The sequence below is a fragment of the Asterias rubens genome, chromosome 8 (genome assembly GCF_902459465.1).
Source record: "Asterias rubens chromosome 8, eAstRub1.3, whole genome shotgun sequence".
Classification (NCBI taxonomy): Eukaryota; Metazoa; Echinodermata; class Asteroidea; order Forcipulatida; family Asteriidae; genus Asterias; species Asterias rubens.
The window spans coordinates 5,396,799-5,416,978 of record NC_047069.1 but is presented as its reverse complement, the minus strand read 5'-3'; the positions used below and the strand labels follow the sequence as shown (position 1 = coordinate 5,416,978).

Below are 20,180 nucleotides of genomic sequence, written 5' to 3'. Positions count from 1 at the left end.
CCTCACCGCATAAGTTGCTGACCTCATATGGTTGCATGACAAACAATATCCTTATACTGGGAGGCGTGTTTGGTGACAGCTTTTACATCGACGCTCATAAATATGATACATGCAAACAATAATGGGCACTTGAAGTAAACATTATTGTGCGTAATAAACCCATGAGGTCAACAAGTGTATTTTCTACCTCTCTGTGTTTTTAGCACCAAGTCGTTTCCTCATGCACCATACATCAGTGTCTACAGCCTTCAGAAAGAAGAAACAAACTGTCCTTGCAAGTAATGGTGTAACGATAGCACCTTAACAATATAATCGCAGCTCCCATTCAAAGTTGCTGACATCTTATTTGCGACAGAAATACCTAGCCATTCACACTTGTTTATATGAGAAGAATTAACCAGTGTATAGCAAACACAGCTGATTCATCGGTTAGGTAATAGTCCTTAGAACTATCCTTGGCATGACAATGTTGTGTGTTGAGCTGCCCATAAATCAAAAAGCTCTGTGTGTCACAACACAGATAGGCCTTGAAGTATACTGGGCCAAATTTCATGGAGCTAGCTGCTTTAGCAGAAAATATTGTTAAAAAATTGTTTACTAAGCATAAATAAGCAATACCAGTCATAAATTGTATATGAAACATGGAAGTTCGATTGGTAAGCTTATTTTGGTAAGCATAATTTGAGCTGCTTAGCTACTTTTGTGCTTAAGAAGATCAAATTGGGCCCAAGCAGATACTGCTTGACAAATTTAATTGCTCAGCACAAATTTAGTGGGGCACCAGTCACAACAAACTTAATGTAAATTTGAATCATAACCTGTTTCTGTTAAGCAAATTTTTCTCTGCTGAGCAAGTTTTTGTGCTTACAGACCTAATGAAACTGGGCCCAAGTTTATTGCAACGAGAATATAACAGCAATACTTCCGTAGTAAATGTGCCACCAGTGTGTCCGACCTAGTTTTTCCTATGAGAATATTTGATTGTGAAACCAAACTTTCTGCTTCTTCTCACTATGTTCTCACCCATACACTCTTGATTTACTGAGAATTAGAGAAAAGAGCCATTTCAACAGCTTTGTTCCACCATAGAGCAAGGAACAACATTGTCTATTGTTCCACGTACTGCATCTCTGTGGAACTCCTTGCCTGGTGCATTTTTCTCCCCTTCCTACAATACTTATAGACTGTTTTAAGAGGAATATCAATTCCTACCTTCAGCTCCCCTGTCATTTGCACATTCAATAATAGCCCCATTCCAAGAGTAGCTTTAAAGGCAGTGGACACTATTGGTAATTACTCAAAATATTTATTAGCATAAAACCTTTCTTGGTGACGAGTAATGGGGAGAGGTTGATTGATCGTTTAAAACATTGTGAGAAACGGCTTGCTCTGAAGTAACGTAGTTTTCAAGAAAGAAGTAATTTTCCACGAATTTGATTTTGTTACCTTGAAACTAGAATTTGAGGTCAAGAAATCATGCATCTGAAATCACACAATTTCGGGGAAAGGTTTTTTTTGCTTAAGTTTGATTATTGCTTCGCAACTTCGACAACCAATTGAGTTCAAATTGAGAAGACTGGTCTTTGACAATTAACAATAGTTTCCAAAGTCTTAAAGTCATGTTCGGGACGAACTTCCATTAAAAAAAATGTAAAAGATCCTTTTTTTTCTGTCATTGTGGTGGAAAAACAGTTCTTCAAAAGTTTTTTCAAAGAACTTCTGACAAGTGTTACTTTTTGTATTGGACAATACCTACGTACACATTATCAAAAATGCATCCTTGTGGAGCATTCTTTTGTTATTTCCGTTCTCCCTGCATTTATTACGAATCAACCATAATCCAACACATTGAAAGGGACACAATTATTAGATTTTAATAGTCCAATTATTATCTGTGAAAGGGGAATGCTTACAACAATATTTGCGCTTTATCCTGAAAGTTTTTACGAAGTTTCTAAATTTATATAATACTCTTTCATTGCTTATAACATAAAGTATTATGTAATTTGACTTTTAAAGGGTCTATGTGACTTTTGTAGGACAAAATGCCCACTTACACAGTTTGAAGATAATGGTAGTAGAAAGCTGCCCTGAAATTAATACTACAGCTGAGGTGCTGTAGTTTTTGGGAAATGAGTAAAACAATGTCATGAAAATTATTTTAATCATTTACAAACGTATTTTCATAACATTGTTTTACTCATTTCTCAAAAACTACAGCACCTCAGTAAGTAAGATTTGAAGGGAAGCTTTCCACTATCATTATCTTCAAACCCTGTAAGTTTAATGTAAATCTATGGACATTTTGAAAAAGTATCCATAATACTTAATACTTGATGTTTTACAATCAGACATGGATGAACCAACATTATACAATTGTGGCACGCTGTGACGGGGCCCATGGCGTTTTGTACACCCGAGGGACCCCAGTCCAACGTGCAATAATTGTTTTGTTATACCTTGGTAACATTATTATTCCTCTTCTCGAAGTTCTGTTGTCATCCTTAAACATTATAACATAGTTTAAATAAATTGTTCACTATTCCCTGAAACCCGCGGTTGTTTCATACTAAGCACTGGAAATTGACCAACGGTGGGAACGATCAAGGTAATATACACCGGTGAACATCACTCAGCCATACAATTGTTGCACACCCGTGAGGGGAAATGGAACCCGAGGGTGCCATTTCCCCTCGAGGGTGTACAAAACCCATGGACCCCAGTCACAGCATGCAGCAATGGTTTTGTTATTCCTCTTCCCGAAGTTCTGTTGTCATCTTCAAACATTATTTAATAAGCAGACGAACAAGAAACAGTTCCCTCGAACCCGTGGTTGTTTCGTACACAGCTCTGGAAATCGACCAACGCTGGGAATGATCAAGGTGATGTACACCGGTGTACATCACTTTTCATGTTACCCGGACCGTCGAGCCATGTAACATGCGTTTTTGTTGCGCGTCACATGATTGGTTCTCGACCAATCAAACTTCACATTTGTACAGGGGTATAACAAGCGTATTTGTTGCACGGCACAAGATTGGTTCTCGACCAATCAAACTTCACAGTTTGTTACTGAGTTAGTATAACAATTCAAATTGAACCGAAATCTTGTGCAGATAAGCAGAAGTCGTGGGTTCGAATCTCAGCCGAACAAAAAGCATGTGGATTTTTTTTTACAGGACTCTGGGAAAGTACTGAGTATTCAATCTTAAACACCTAAATGACCCGAACCCGGGTTGGAATGAACTCATGTGAACCCCATCAACACATAAACTGACCCCGGGTCCAAACTAACTGGAAAATTAAACCAGGTTTTCATTATCCTTAAATAATTTTGGTATTTTTCCCCAGGAGGCTGGAAAGACATCGGTCCATAAAACAATATTAGTTACCCTGCAAACTTATGTTTTAAAATGGTACGGTAATCGCTTCTAGAGTGTAGGATTCCGACAGGGCGATCTCAGTTGTCTAAAGTGGTACGACTTTTGCTCTTGAGATAAGAGCAGAGGCCTTGGGTTCGAATCCCACCCGAGTAACAAGTCTGTGGATTGGTTTACAAAACTCTTAGACAATTTACTGTGTATGCTTTATATACACTTGATATGCTATATATGGGACCAATACTTCAAGTTTCTGTGATGTTTTTTTTACAGGCAGTGGACACTATTGGTAATTACTCAAAATAATTATTAGCATAAAACCTCACTTGGTAACGATTAATGGGGAGAGGTTGATAGTAAAAAACATTGTGAGAAACAGCTCCCACTGAAGTGGCGTAGTTTTCGAGAGAGAAGTAATTTTCCATTAATTTGAATTCGAGACCTCTGATTTAGAATTTGAGGTATGAAATCAAGCATCTGAAAGCACACAACTTCGTGTGACAAGGGTGTTTTTTTCTTTCATTATTATCTCGCAACTTCGACGACCGATTGAGCTCAAATTTTCACAGGTTTGTTATTTTGTGCATTTGTTGAGATACACTAAGTGAGAAGACTGGTCTTTGACAATTACCAAATGTGTCCAGTGTCTTTAATCATTGGCTAAATCTATTTTATTCTATTCTACACAGTATATACAGGGCTTGAAGGGTTAAGGTACTTTTTGTAACACAACTCACAATGTGAAAAGGTACCCGAACCCTCTCATACACATTGGTGTAAACAAAACAAGTACTATTCCTTTTCCCCGATGCATACTTAGCGTTTTTTTGGTGTATGTATAGTTTGTTCAAAGAAAATCTTTATCAGGTTGTTCAAAGAAATTTAACCTAACCCCAGTCCCTTCGTCATCCTCTCTACATTCAGAACGGGCAGCACGTACCCTGTACACCAAACAACCAATTAATAATAAGACATTCAAGATCAAAGCCACTACAACCAACCCTATGAGTACTTGGATAAGAGCAGTGGCATCTTCTGGGGTTAAGTTTAACCCAAGAGCATTTCCTACAAGACATGGCTCCGTGGTTGGCTTGGTGGTGTCTGGGGAATCGGTTGGTTGAGTCTCGGTTGCCTTGGCTGAGGGTGACAACATTGTGACAGATGGAAGCAGGTTGGACCAGAACTGCACAAGGTGGGGCCAATCGTAATCCTGACCAGATTGAACTTCGGGACAGTCTTTCAGAGACATAAAGGCGAGGTCCTCTCTGTTGAATCGTGGCCACTCAACTCCAGAACGAGACACGCCTGGTTTCCTGTAAAGAAATAAGGAGCTCACCATTAGTGCTAACTTGGAAAAAGCCCAATTATAAAGAGCATAACCAAATGCATGTTTGCGATCATTTTCAACATCAGTATAATGTCCACCACTTAATCAACTTACCCATCGTGAATGAAGTTCTTCCACAAGGTCATCATCTCTAAGGTCATCTGCTTATCCTGGAGTCGGTAGGTGAGCTTGTATTCATCAACGTGGGAGCTGTAAGGATCTCCAAACAGGAACTGAAGATCATCACCAAAAGCAGGTCCTGCTTGTGGGGGAAGGAAGCTGTAATAGTGAGAGCTTGGTTCGTGATCGAAAGAATAAAGAAATACGTCATTACCCATAGCAGCATGAAGCTCAGCTGCTTCCAATGTGGGTGACACAGTCAACATATCTTGCATAAACTGCCTGACACTACCTCTTGTAAGACACTCGTCCTCCATTCCTTTCCGGCTAAGATACTCCGTGGTAAACGCTAAGGCAGCCTTCTCAGGATTATTGAAAGAAGCTCGACTAACGACTGCAATGATGCCTTCAGCTTCCTCTTGAGTTGGACAGAAACTTACGTTGCTGAAAAAGAGTGGGAATGAAATTGCAGAAACTTCATCCTGGGTCATTCCGATGATCAAATCTACATTGTTGATTGTTCCTGATTTCAACAATGCCCTTGGATCATCAGTCAGAATATTACCGTCGATTATTGGTCGGAATGGGATTTCAAATGGGGAGTACCTGCTGCTCCCTGCAACATCCAGAGCAGGTTTCTCACGCAGGCATTTGATCATTACCTCATTGCTATCGATTGGACAGTCCACACTTCTGGCAAGGATTCTAGCTTGCTCGATTGGACTCGGTTGGACAGGATTCGAAAGAGGACGCACGAGACCAGAGGCGCTCATTAGTACAGCTTGCTGAAACAGCCCTTGTGCCTTCTCTGACATGACGAGTAAGTGTGCAATAACTGACCCAGATCCATGACCAATCACAGTGATGTGGTGAGAATCACCTCCGAAACTGCCTATATATTTGCTGACCCATTTGAGAGAAGCCAACGCGTCATGCAATCCATAGTTACCAGGAGCTTCTTCATCTTCAGTACTCAAGAATCCCAATGCTCCAAGACGATGGTTGATGACAACTACGACAGCTTCTATGTTAGATGACAGAGGTACAGCATCATAAACAGATGACGCACCGACAGTTCCTCCTCCAGGATGGATGAAAATGACGACTGGTAAGGAAGAGTTGTTGGCAACTAGTGGAGCGTAGATGTTGAGAGTTAGACAGTCTTCACTGACTTCCGTCAATCCAGCGCGAACCATCCAGGGATCTTGTGGGATGTCTTGAGGGCAGGCAAGGGGTAGTTTATCAGGGATTCCAAGTGGTTCATCTCCCCATGGTCCAGTGTCTTGCGGAGCCCGGTATCGTAAATCCCCAATCGGGGGTTTCGCATACGGTATTCCTAGAAACTTGACTACCTCTTTACCGCCCACAGCCTCGTCTGCGATCCGAATGGCACCAATAACGGACCCTAATACATCACCATCTTTACTTGTAATCACTACAGTTTTATTGACGGATGTTTTGGAGTTTCCTCCTCTAACCGGGACTTCAGTCGAACAGGTCTCTGAATAGATTGATTCTGCTATTGTAGGGACGTAGTCTCTCCAAAAGGCCACTTTATCTGCCTTGAGGTGTTGCCCAGTTGTGATGTTTGGTTCTAGAATGAGATAAGTCTCGTTCGCAGCGTCAAACTTCGGCCACTCAGGTAGACCGGCCCCATTTGGATCTCTGAAATAATAAGGGACACCAACGATTTACTACCAAGCCTACTTTCACGAAACAAATGTTTTATAGAGAAAGTTACAAAAACACTGTGTCTAGAAACACAGGTAGTATGGAAAATAAAGCACATACATATTAATTTACGTACCCATTATGAGCAAAGTCCGCCCAGTATTGTACTGACTGTTGTGCCAGCATCACCGCCTCTGAGCTCGATGTAAGAAGGACTTGTGCATACCCAAAGACGTAGAGTATGTCAAGACCATGGGGTGCACCCGAGATCAGATCAATGAATTCTGGTGAAATTAGAAGCTCCTTTCCAACATCGTATGTGAAATAATAAAAGTACGTATTGGTATTCTCAGCGGATTCAACGTGACGGTGGAGAAAATTGACACTTGGTATATCAAAATACAGATCCCCACCAACATCAATAGCTTTCAGAACATTCTGTCTTGGGTCGTCCAACTTGTCTGCTCCGTAATAAAACGTCAGAAGTGCATTTGTGATGTCTTCTGGGTTGCTACATGCACACGTGTACGTTGTTATTAGCAGAATGGCTGCTTTGAGTTCCTCGGTTGTTAGACTTCTCTGACGAAGTGAAATTACAGTTCCGTCCTGGCTATTCACGCCCATCAGAAGATCATATTGTCCTACTTGTGATAGAGACGTCAGGTAGTTGATGTTTGGTAAGAAGTCTCCGTCTATAACAGCACCCGCAATGATGAAGCTGGAATTATTTTGCAGAGTCTGCATGTCAAACTCCCTCAGACAGTTGATTAAGTCTTGGGTAGTACTTCCATAAGGAAGGTTACAACCAAGCACTTCACCTAGATTCCATGCTTGATACCTAGCAACATCTGTTGGTGTTATTATACCAGGAAAGGCTGCTCCACTTTGAGCAATAACGCGCTGGAACAGAGTCCGGTCATTCAGAGGTGAAGCCATTTGGTAGGTTACACTCCAACCTCCAGCAGATTCACCAAATATAGTAATCTTGTTTGGATCACCACCAAAGTTTGCGATGTTATTTTTCACCCACTGAATGGCGAGTCTTTGATCCCAAAGTCCGTAATTACCAGGGGCTGAATCGTCTCCTGTACTGAGGAATCCAAAGAGTCCAAGTCTGTAGTTGATGGTGACTACAATAACCTTCCCTTGTAGAGCTAAGATGGTACCGTCATACAGCGATCCTTGTCCGTTTACGAAGCCGCCACCATGGATGAACACCATAACTGGGAGTGGCCCCATGATGTCCATATCATTATCAGGTATATACATGTTTAAAGTCAAGCAATCCTCGTCAATATCTCTATTGGGGAGAAACTGGTCAAATGCTGCACTAAAAGTGACAAAGAACTGTGGACAACTTGGTCCAAACATCGTAGCGTTGAGAATCCCGTCCCAGGCAGCTTTAGGAACCGGCTTGGCAAAGCGCAGTGGCCCAATCGGTGGTTCAGCGTAAGGTATTCCATTGTAACGGGTTAGTGGAGGGAAACCAAAGCTAGAGATTTTCTCACCCATGATCTGCCCTAGACTCGTGTTTGTAATAACTGTCTGTCCATCGGTGCAGCCGAGGAAACCACCAAAAAAAGCAAAGAAAAGCAAAGCCATTTTGAAATACACGCAACCCATTTTTACAGAATTTCTGTTTGAAGCAGAAATCTTCGGAAAGGCACACCTTCCGTGAGTTGTTTTCAGTTTACTGAAACTGTTTTTAAAAGGAAGTGGTGTATCCGTTTTGCATATGTGTAGTGGTGACTTTATCCGAAGTAAGGTCAAAATTTTTCCGGATATAGTGGCCATGAAAATAACAATCTAATTTCTGAAAATAGATTAGGAATTCAACATAACCAGTAAATATTTATGTTGTCGGTTGAATCTGTATTTGATAGATGTTAAATTTGCATCAGGATAAGAAACATTGATTTTGGTTTTACAAAAATTCACCGATGTGTGTTAGCACTTAGTAGCCTACTCTGTGAACAAAATCACAGGAATATTAGTGGTGGAACTCGTACCCATGACCTTTGCAATTGTAGTGCAGTGTCATCCAACCAGAATGTATTTGATATTAAAAATAAATTCTCAAACATTTGGGACTGTTATTTTTAGCGATTCTTGTTTAGTAAGTCGACTTAACTTTTGTGAAAAACAAAATGCATGATTGGCAATTTATTTTGACAACAGATTGGACAAGGTGTCAATATAAAAAGCCCATCTAATCATAAACAAACTCAATTATTTCCATACATTTTATTATCAATATTTGTAAACTAATGTTCAAATGTACCATTCCCTTTAAAAGTTCTGAAGTCAAGCCACATATAAGGACAAATAAAAAAAACTTGTTTGGCGTCCTCCCTTTTTGAAAAAAAGGAAGGAGGAATTATTATTTTTAATATTATTATTATTTTAAAATGTATATATAAATGGCTTCACGAACAAACTTTGAAGACAATTATTTTGCCCTTTTTAAAACAAACAACCCTCAGACGGTTTAAAATGTTTGGGTTATGTTTCTCGTAAAAACAAGAATGAAAGAAGAGACGGCCTCTCAAACATGTTTTTATTTTTATGTGGCATTTTATATCAAGGTGACTGATCAACATGACTTGCTGCAAACACTATAGTGCGAATCGTGCATGTCCTTCATCTAACCCATCCGGAGCACAATTCCATAACAAAGCATTTTGGAGTTCAAACAACCTTGTAGAAATAAACACCCGCATGATTGATATGATTGATTCACTTTAAAGACTATTGGTAATTGTCAAAGACCAGCCTTCTCACTTGGTGTATTTCAACATATGCATAAAATAACAAACCTGTGAGTGTGAAAATTTGAGCTCAACTGGTCGTCGAAGTTGCGAGATAATAATGAAAGAAAAAACACCTATGTCACACGAAATTGTCTGCTTTTAGATGGTTTATTTAGAGACCTCAAATTCAAAATCTGAGGTCTTGAAATCAAATTCTTGGAAAATTACTTCTCTCTCGAAAAACTACCTTACTTCAGAGGGAACCGTTTCTCGGAATGTTTTATACTATCAACAGCTCCCCATTACTCGTATCCAAGTAAGGTTTTATGCTAACAAATATTTTGAGTAATAACCAACAGTGTCCACTGCCTTCAAAGAGATCAGTAGATCAGTTGCTATTTTAATACGCTAACGTCACTTTTCTTAATCGTGTTGTCGGTGACAGTTTTGAACCAATGGCTTTTTCGTTGTTCTCCAATGCCATCTGATGTTCTGTTGTTTTATGGGTCTATCCTGATCCAGCCAAATGTTCGGCATTAGTTGAGTACTTTAATTTGTGTACAGTGTATTTTAAAACACAGATTGCGGCCCAAGCTTGACTAATATTACTCCTTCACAGAAATATTTAGATTTAACATTGTTTTTTTTAATGAATTTATTTTCTTCTTAAAAATTCAGCTATTCTGCAAGTAGATTTGAATGTTTTTTTGAAAACGGTTTTCAATTTTACTGCTTTTCTGGGATCAGGAAAGCAGTTTTTACTTTTCCTCTTTTTGTTGGCGGACGGAAATCAAATCGAACAACTTTGACTTTTTAATTTTCTACTTTTCTGCCCCCTGAAAAGTTTGTTTTGCTCGGTGCCCGAAATTGGCCACCCGCGTTCTCTTTTGAAAACATCAGAAAGTTGTATGTGAAGGCTCACCACCACACGTATGTTGAGTGCACTTAAAGCCATTGGACACTTTCTGCACAGAACAAATATTAAAAGTTCACAGATGTACAAATAATTTACAGGGTTTACAAAAGGTGAAAGACTTCCCTTGAAATATTATTCCATGGAATGCTTTACTTTTTGAGAAAACATTAAAACAATTATCAATTCTCGATATCGAAAATAACGGATTCATTTAACACATGTCACGACGCACGAAACGTGCGTAAACGAGGGTGTTTTTTCTTTCACTTTTATCTTTTAACTTTGATGACCATTTGAGCTCAAATTCTTACAGGTTTGTTATTTTATGCATATGTTGTGAGAAGACTGGTCTTTGACAATTAACAATAGTGTCCAGGGTCTTTAACCGTAGTCTAATACTGTGACCTTAATAATACTGAACTAGCCTTGTCAACTTAAGAGGCTTCAATAGAGCATTTGTTCGGTTGTAATACGTCAAATTATTTGTCCCTGAATGCTGAATGAATTATGACCTCTTTTCAATACCAAGGAGGTGAGCACAGTATTTGACACGCTTAAGTAGGTTTATGCCTGACAGACACTCATAGAGTAACTTTTTTTGTACTAATAATGTTTTGTTATAAAGTCCGACAATTTCAGCGCTTGAAATAGACCACAAGTTAAATGCAGCAATAGTGGTTGACCATTGTGTGTGACTACTCTCATGTTTCTCGTTTTATCCGCAAGATGTATGCGTTTATTTTGCAGATGATGTTGTCTTTATTGGTTGGAGTCCTTTGCTGGCAACATGTTGTTGGACAGACAGTTGTTACGAATACTAGTCTAGGGCAGATCATGGGCGAGAAAATCTCTAGCTTTGGTTTCCCTCCACTAACCCGTTATAGTGGAATACCTTACGCTGAACCACCGATTGGGCCACTGCGCTTTGCCAAGCCGGTTCCCAAAGCAGCCTGGGATGGGATTCTCAACGCTACGATGTTTGGGCCAAGTTGTCCACAGTTCTTCGTAACTTTTAGTGAAGCACTTGACCAGTTTCTCCCCAATAGAGATATTGACGAGGACTGCTTGACTTTAAACATGTATATACCTGATAATGATATGGACATCATGGGGCCACTCCCAGTTATGGTGTACATCCATGGTGGCGGCTTCGTTAACGGACAAGGATCGCTGTATGACGGTACCATCTTGGCTCTACAAGGGAAGGTTATTGTAGTCACCATCAACTACAGACTTGGACTCTTTGGATTCCTCAGTACAGGAGACGATTCAGCCCCTGGTAATTACGGACTTTGGGATCAAAGACTCGCCATTCAGTGGGTGAAAAATAACATCGCAAACTTAGGTGGTGATCCAAACAAGGTTACTATCTTTGGTGAATCTGCTGGAGGTTGGAGTGTAACCTACCAAATGGCTTCACCTCTGAATGACCGGACTCTGTTCCAGCGCGTTATTGCTCAAAGTGGAGCAGCCTTTCCTGGTATAATAACACCAACAGATGTTGCTAGGTATCAAGCATGGAATCTAGGTGAAGTGCTTGGTTGTAACCTTCCTTATGGAAGTACTACCCGACACTTAATCAACTGTCTGAGAGAGTTTGACATGCAGACTCTGCAAAATAATTCCAGCTTCATCATTGCGGGTGCTGTTATAGACGGAGACTTCTTACCAAACATCAACTACCTGACGTCTCTATCACAAGTAGGACAATATGATCTTCTGATGGGCGTGAATAGCCAGGACGGAAGTGTAATTTCACTTCATCAGAGAAGTCTAACAACCGAGGAACTCAAAGCAGCCATTCTGCTAATAACAACGTACACCTGTGCATGCAGCAACCCAGAAGACGTCACAAATGCACTTCTGACGTTTTATTACGGAGCAGACAAGTTGGACGACCCAAGACAGAATGTTCTGAAAGCTATTGATGTTGGTGGGGATCTGTATTTTGATATACCAAGTGTCAACTTTCTCCACCGTCACGTTGAATCCGCTGAGAATACCAATACGTACTTTTATTATTTCACATACGACGTTGGAAAGGAGTTTCTAATTTCAGCAGAATTCCTTGATCTGATTTCGGGCGCACCCCATGGTCTTGACATATTCTACATGTTTGGGTATGCACAAGTCCTTCTTACATCAAGCTCAGAGGCGATGATGCTGGCACAACAGTCAGTACAATACTGGGCGGACTTTGCTCATAATGGGTACGTAAATTAATATGTATGTGCTTTATTTTCCATACTACCTGTATTTCTAGACACAGTGTTTTTGTAACTTTCTCTATAAAACATTTATTTCTTACCTAAACATTGAACTTTGAAAGTAGGCTCGGTAGTAAATCGTTGGTGTCCCTTATTATTTCAGAAATCCAAATGGGGCCGGTCTACCTGAGTGGCCGAAGTTTAACGCTGAGAACGAGACTTATCTCATCCTAGAACCAAACATCACAACTGGGCAACACCTCAAGGCAGATAAAGTGGCCTTTTGGAGAGACTACGTCCCTACAATAGCAGAATCAATCTATTCAGAGACCTGTTCAACTGAAGTCCCGGTTAGAGGAGGAAACTCCAAAACGACCGTCGATAAAACTGTAGTGATTACAAGTAAAGATGGTGATGTATTAGGGTCCGTTATTGGTGCCATTCGGATCGCAGACGAGGCGGTGGGTGGTGAAGAGGTAGTCGAGTTTCTAGGAATACCGTATGCCAAACCCCCCATTGGGGATTTACGATACCGGGCTCCACAAGAAACTGGACCATGGGGAGATGAACCACTTGGATTCCCTGATAAACTACCCCCTGCCTGCCCTCAAGACATCCCACTAGATCCCTGGATGGTTCGCGCTGGATTGACGGAAGTCAGTGAAGACTGTCTAACTCTCAACATCTACGCTCCACTTGTTGCCAACAACTCTTCCTTACCAGTCGTCATTTTCATCCATCCTGGAGGAGGAACTGTCGGTGCGTCATCTGTTTATGATGCTGTACCTCTGTCATCTAACATAGAAGCTGTCGTAGTTGTCATCAACCATCGTCTTGGAGCATTGGGATTCTTGAGTACTGAAGATGAAGAAGCTCCTGGTAACTATGGATTGCATGACGCGTTGGCTTCTCTCAAATGGGTCAGTAAGTATATAGGCAGTTTCGGAGGTGATTCTCACCACATCACTGTGATTGGTCATGGATCTGGGTCAGTTATTGCACACTTACTCGTCATGTCAGAGAAGGTAGAGGGGCTGTTTCAGCAAGCTGTACTTATGAGCGCCTCTGGTCTTGTGCGTCCTCTTTCGAATCCTGTCCAACCGAGTCCAATCGAGCAAGCTAGAATCCTTGCCAGAAGTGTGGACTGTCCAATCGATAGCAATGAGGTAATGATCAAATGCCTGCGTGAGAAACCTGCTCTGGATGTTGCAGGGAGCAGCAGGTACTCCCCATTTGAAATCCCATTCCGACCAATAATCGACGGTAATATTCTGACTGATGATCCAAGGGCATTGTTGAAATCAGGAACAATCAACAATGTAGATTTGATCATAGGAATGACCCAGGATGAAGTCTCTGCAATTTCATTCCCACTCTTTTTCAGCAACGTAAGTTTCTGTCCAACTCAAGAGGAAGCTGAAGGCATCATTGCAGTCGTTAGTCGAGCTTCATTCAATAACCCTGAGAAGGCTGCCATAGCTTTCTCCACGGAGTATCTTGGATGGAAAGGCATGGAGGACGAGTGTCTTACAAGAGGGAGTGTCAGGCAGTTTATGCAAGATATGTTGACTGTGTCACCCACATTGGAAGCAGCTGAGCTTCATGCTGCTTTGGGAAAAGAAGTTTTTCTTTATTTGTTCGATCACAAACCAAGTTCCCACTATTACAGCTACCTTCCCCCACAAGCAGGACCTGCTTTTGCTGACGATCTTCAGTTCCTGTTTGGAGATCCTTACAGCTCCCACGTGGATGAATACAAGCTCACCTACCGACTCCAGGACAAACAGATGAGCTTAGAGATGATGACCTTGTGTAAGAACTTCATTCACAATGGGTAAGTTTATTTAGAGGTGGACTCTTTTCTGGTGTTGAAAATGACCACGGACACGCATTTGGTTGTTACGGTTGGGCTAGGTTCTTTCCAAGTTCATTGCTAATGGTTAGCTCCCTATTTCTTTATAGGAAACCAGGCGTATCTCGCTCTGGAGTTGAGTGGCCACGTTTTGACAGAGAGAACCTCGCCTTTATGTCTCTGACTGGCTGTCCTGAAGTTCAATCTGGTTGGGATTACGATTGGCCCCACCTTGTGCAGTTCTGGTCCAACCTACTACCGTCTATCACAATGCTGTCGCCCTCAGCCAAGCCGACCAACTACCCAGACACCACCGATCCAACAGAGCCCTGTCTTGTTGGGAAGGGTATCGGGTTGAACTTGACCCAAGATGAAGCAACTTTCCTGATTGAAGTTCTTGTGGGGGCATTAATAGGAAGTTTGATTTTGTCTGTTCTTTTCCTTGGTGGTTGTGTGGCTTATAAGACCCGTTCGGCCCAATACGAAAAGCAATCAAAGACTGTGTATCAAATGGATAACTATGATAATTCAGATGAACGGAGATTATTTTAAGTTCAGTTTATGTATAAGTCACCGTTAGAGGGCGCACCATGGACTTGCTCATTAGGGACTTGAGAGTGCACCACACTAATAAACTCTCATATTATAGCCAATGCCAAGTATTCATAAACACTTCAAGTCTCCAACCTTTTTGTAAACCAATCAAATAATTATTATATATTTATTTTTTTGACAACTTATCTTGAGATTTCTTTTCAAATTTGAGCAAGCTAGTCGGTTGGAGTTTTTGCCAAATACCCAAAGAACAAACACCGCCAACAAAATTAAAGAGTTTCATTCCTTTTCAAAACCGACGTGTAAGGGTAAGATTGCATGTTTTTTTACCATGCCCTACAATAAATAAGCAGACTATTATCTTGCTGACAGTATCCCTTTATATAGAAGAGTTTGCGGTAACACCATGTAATAACAATCTATAAATGAACACCTCGTGTGAAAGGACAATAATTTTTGGAAATAAGATATAGAAGAGTTTGCGGTAACACCATGTAATAACAAAGCTTTAATTTAACAAAGTACCACTCCAGTGTTAGTACTATATACCCGTTAAAAGAACTACAGGTATATAGTACTAACACTTGAGTGGTACTTTGTTAAATTAAAGCTTTGTTATTACATGGTGTTACCGCAAACTCTTCTATATCTTATTTCCACCATGCAAAGTTTCAAATCCTAAGTATCCCTTTAATCAACGCATTTTTGTTTTACTCAAGTCTGACTTAGTTTTTTGTTTTAGTTCCTCCTTGCTAGTTTTTGTTATAATTATTTTGTTTAAAGTAGTTTTTTTAAAAGGACAATTAGGTTTTAACGGCTATTAGAAGTCAATGATGATGCTGTAGTTCTTTTAACGGGTATATAGTACTAACACTGGAGTGGTACTTTGTTAAATTAAAGCTTTGTCACTAACATATGTGTTTTGATGAGTGGAATGAGAATAAACAGTTAAATTAGGTTCTAAACAATTAGTTCTTATCTTATTTACATATTTAAGAGTAGGCCCCGACCCGAGAGGGTGCTGTTTGTGACGTCAATCGAGGCGCGATATTTGAAGAGAAAATGTGTACTTCTTGCCATGTACACTACGTCTGGTACCTGATCGGTATGATGCCTATAGGTACATCACTACGGTCCACTGGATGGGCAGACTGCACGCACTGTGGCTGCTGTGCAGATGGTCCAGTCGGATTTACCCTGCACGGTGAATCGCATGCATGCCATGCCAACAAAAAATCATGACGCTAGGCACACGCTAAAAACATGCCATCAAAGTTCAAACTTACCCAAATTTTTTCCTGTTTGGCATATGCTCCTCTAGGTTCAGCATGTTTTTCAGGTACCTACGTCGACTTTCAACAATGATGTAGCCCATGTCCTTGGTCAAAACTTCCACTAGTGTAAGGTTTTGTCGTAGGTCCGGACCTCCGACAAAATGTACCAATGTTGGACAAGATTTGACAAGGGACCCTAGACACTCCAATTATTGTCCTTTCACACAAGGTGCATTTTGTAAAATCTTACAACCATGCTACAACCCTTCCTAAATTGCACTCATGTGTCTCTTTTGAAGTATTAAACCGTAAATAGTTTGGCACATAACTTTTTGTCTATTGTAGTGCACCCTAGTCTGAACATCTGACGTCACACTTCGATTTTCGTTTATCCTTGCGGAGGCCCAGTCTAAGCGCACATGTTGGTGCTACACTGCGTGAATGTTTCAGCATTATTTCATGGAAAAATCTGTAACAGTTTCGTTTTCGAATCAACTATAAAAATGAATAACAGGACTTCACTCGTGCAAATGACGTTTACCTTCTTTCTTGTATCAATGTTATTCTCGTGTCCTCGAAAATCATGGTTGATTCCTTCATCGAATAGATAATTCACCATGAATGAGATTGAGCATTCATAAATACCTCAGACAGTTTCACTATTCCTATTGGTGGAGAGCGCGTCACGTGGGTGTGTATAAACCTTTGTTTATGACCAGTAAAAAAATGTTAAAAACATGGGCGTGACACGCGAGCTTGCACCTGTGCTTTCTTCATTCCTATTGGTCGAGAGCATTCCCTTATAAGGAGTTATAAGATCGGGCCGAGGGCCTTACCATTTCATAGCTGAACAATTAAAATTTTTGCATTTATTTAACTTTTTTACCAAAGTGTTGATTTTTTTTGACCGAACAAGGTTTTTATGAATGTGAATCAAAGTGTGTTGAATCGGTTTTCAACTAGTGGTTTAAACCCGCCGAGGCCTGGTTCTTGATAATTCTCGACTTTGTCTCGGTAAAATTATCAAGAACCAGGGGTCGATTTCACAAAGAGTTAGTCCTAGTTAGGACTAGTCCTAGGAGATATACAAATTGCATGGATAGTCCTAAGTTAGGACGAGTAACTGGTCCTAACTCGAGATAAGACTAGTCCTAACTCTTTGTGAAATCCACCCCTGGCTTCGTTGGGTTTAAACCCCTAGTTGAAAACCTCTTCACCACACATTGATTCCCTTCAAAATAATTGTTAGAATAAATACGTACTTGACGAGAGCTGTTGAAATGGAGAGCTGTTGAAACTCATTGTGAAAAACGGCTCCCTCTGAAGTAATGTAGTTTTTGAGAAAGAGTCAATTTCTCACTCAAATAAAACACCAAATTCAGGCCTGAAGCCTTTTAGTATGCATCTGAAAGCACACACACAAAAGCAACGCAAAAAGGGGTCTTTGTATTCATCGATTTTTGCAAATTCGATGACCATTGAGCCCACATTTTCACAGATTTGTTCTTTTATGCATGTTGGGATACATGCAAGTGAGAATACTGGTCTTTGACAATTACCAAACATGTCCAGGGTCAATTTCAGAAAGAGTTAAAGACACTGAACACTATTGGTAATTGACAAAGACAAGACTTCTCACTTGGTGTATCTCAACATATACAGAAAATAACAAACCTGTGAAAAATTGAGCTCAATTGGTCGTCGAAGTTGCGAGATAATAAGAAAAAACACCCTTGTCACACGAAGTTGTGTGCTTCTTTCTCGAAAACTACATCACTTCAGAGGGAGCCGTTTCACAGTGTTTTATACTGTCAACAGCTCTCCATTACTCGTTACCAAGTAAGGTTTTATGCTAATACATGTAATTATTTTGAGTAATTACCAATAGTGGCCACTGTGGGTAGGGCATGAGTGGCATCTGCAGAGCCCCAGATCTCTTAATTCATGTAATATTGTCCTCTAGTAAGTCATAACCAAGATATCCAGCTTTGCTGACCTCTTAGCGTCCTTCTCTTGAATAAAAAATTGGTCAGTCGCATTACATTGCATGGTCAGTCGCATTACCGGTTAGTCGCATTACACTTTTTGATGACTCGTTATAAAAATATACCAACTAGAGTGTTGATTTCTTTACTCATTTCAGACTTGGTAATAAGGGTAGAAGCATATTTTGAAATGCCATGAAGATAGTCAGTGGACTTTTCTTGCAATTGAAATAAGTTCATCTCTCGGTCAGTCGCATTGCACCCTGTTGAAGCTCCCACAAGTACACTCACATATTGCTCAAATGAGAAACACGTAAAAAGTTGTACCTGCTGCTATTCACAATTGTTAAAGTTTTGCTGGAAGAATCCTTGTGGGGGGAAATATTTAACTTTGAAGAAACCACCTTAATGTGCTCACTTTTTAGGGTCCGTTCACAGCTTGTGCAAACATGAGCTGAATTTGTACAAAATGGTACAGAGTGTGTACAAAAAGTTAATGTCTGTTTCCTTTCATATGTTAGCTATAACTTTTAAGTGGAAAGAAAGTTGTGAAACAAATTTTATTTGTTGGTGTCATGTCCATGTTTGCTTGGAATTGCCCGTTTGCTTTCACAAACAAAACTTGAGGTCTCGAAATCAAGCATCTGAAAGCACACAACTTCGTGTGACAATGATGTTTTTTCTTTCATAGTTATCTCGCAACTCCGACAACCGATCGAGCTCAAATTTTCACAGGTATGTTATTTTATGCATATGTTGAGATACACCAGGTTAGAAGACTGGATTTTGACAATTACCAATAGTGTCCCCTGCCTTTAATATAAACACTCTAGTGGACATTTACATTGAATTTGTACAGTGAATATCGCTATTTCGATAATATTGGATATTGGACATTCCCGTAAGTTTGTACAGAAAACGTATACCTTGGATATTGGATGTTGGACAACCTTGGCATTTGTATTGCCTTGGAGAAGAGTAGCTACTTATAGAACTACTTGTAAGGGTTTTCCCCTTTCTGCCACCTCCAGTAGTGCCAGGCTATTGTAATGGGCGATCCTACACAATAAACCTTAGTGGAAGCTCAGTCAACCGATTTCTATAGAAGTTGATGTGGAAAATGTACTGTATGGGAAATGTGTAAGGTGGCTGTAAACAACCCTACATGTAGCTCTATGAAACAACATTATCTCATAACTTCCTCCTTTTGTAGGCTGTCTTGCAGGTCTGTTTCATCTGAAGTAGAAGGAACAGTAGCAACTGGATCCATCGAGAAGCTACAATGGCTGTATCTGTTCGGCCACTCATTTTGGTTGGGACACTTCTGGTGTGTGGATTCATAAACCTAGGACAGGCAAATCAAGGTAAGTTGTTCGTCTGTGTATATAGTTCTTGCTGCCTGTTAGAAACAGCAGGACCCAATTTTATAAAACTAAAGCAGAAACTACAACTCAGCAGCAAGTATTTGCTGAGCAAATAGTAGATAGATGATGGATAGATAGATAAAATGGTTGGAAAAGTTTCTGTATGGCGCCACCACTTTTTCAATCGAAATAAAATAATATAGTATCTAATTTACCTGATTGACATATCCCTTTTTGTAAAAATGAGTGAAAAACTGGTGGCGCCATACGGAAAGTTATCCAAATGGTTTATTAAAAAACTGTCGTCGCAGCACAAAGGCTGAATTACAACAATTTTACATAAATTTAAAACTTGAAATTAAATAGGAGGCAAATTGGTTATTAAAAAAATATAAACAAATATGTGGAATAGTTAAGCCACTCCCCCTGAATTTACACATTGAAAATTGCACATTGAAATTGAATTAATTTTTCTCAAAAATGGTGTGACAATACAACAAAACAGCAGACAAGAATTGAAAATGTTATTATTAAGAAAACAAGCAAAAGGCACCACTTGCAGCAATGTAAACTTTATGGCTTGTGACCTTGGCCCAATTATGAAATAAAAGCAAATCAAACCAACTGTTACTATCTAGTTGGGACCAAGAAGCTATTTTGAAGATTGCGTGATTGTTTGACTTAAAGCAACAAAACTCCTTGCCTAAGAAAAAACAACAGCTAAATACCAGTCACAAGCAAGCAATGAAAGCACCGTGTGACAGGGCTGGGTTTTTTTT

The 20,180-nt window shown here is 40.1% G+C and overlaps 3 protein-coding genes across 3 annotated transcripts in view; 2 read left to right on the top strand and 1 right to left on the bottom strand.

The window, feature by feature from the left end:
- Positions 1–15,217, top strand: part of LOC117293354 — a 28,230-nt gene extending 13,013 nt beyond the window's left edge. Inside the window, exons 2-4 of the mRNA XM_033775646.1 lie at positions 10,912–12,374; positions 12,535–14,205; positions 14,334–15,217. Of these exons, the coding sequence (XP_033631537.1) occupies positions 10,912–12,374; positions 12,535–14,205; positions 14,334–14,775 (3,576 nt within the window). The 3' untranslated portion in view covers positions 14,776–15,217. The remainder of the gene's footprint in view (positions 1–10,911; positions 12,375–12,534; positions 14,206–14,333) is intronic.
- Positions 3,976–8,137, bottom strand: LOC117293353. The gene is made up of 3 exons (XM_033775645.1): positions 6,635–8,137; positions 4,822–6,492; positions 3,976–4,693 (listed from the first exon to the last, which is right to left on the bottom strand). Exons 1-3 carry the CDS (start codon positions 8,119–8,121, stop codon positions 4,228–4,230), a joined length of 3,624 nt encoding a protein of 1,207 aa, XP_033631536.1. The 5' UTR covers positions 8,122–8,137; the 3' UTR covers positions 3,976–4,227.
- A 3,968-nt stretch (positions 15,218–19,185) lies between the features above and the next one.
- LOC117293718 (adhesion G-protein coupled receptor G7-like) overlaps positions 19,186–20,180 on the top strand; it is a 40,150-nt gene continuing 39,155 nt past the window's right edge. Inside the window, exon 1 of the mRNA XM_033776140.1 lies at positions 19,186–19,401. Coding sequence (XP_033632031.1) covers positions 19,320–19,401 — 82 coding nt within the window. The 5' untranslated portion in view covers positions 19,186–19,319. The remainder of the gene's footprint in view (positions 19,402–20,180) is intronic.

What these genes read in the sequence shown, in the direction of transcription:
- LOC117293353 (XM_033775645.1), bottom strand. Translation starts at nt 8,121, where the DNA reads ATGGGTTGCGTGTATTTCAAAATGGCTTTGCTTTTCTTTGCTTTTTTT. An exon ending in GCGGACTTTGCTCATAATGG is followed by an intron (nt 6,493 to 6,634) that starts GTACGTAAATTA and finishes TTATTATTTCAG; the next exon opens with AGATCCAAATGGGGCCGGTC. An exon ending in AAGAACTTCATTCACGATGG is followed by an intron (nt 4,694 to 4,821) that starts GTAAGTTGATTA and finishes ATTTCTTTACAG; the next exon opens with GAAACCAGGCGTGTCTCGTT.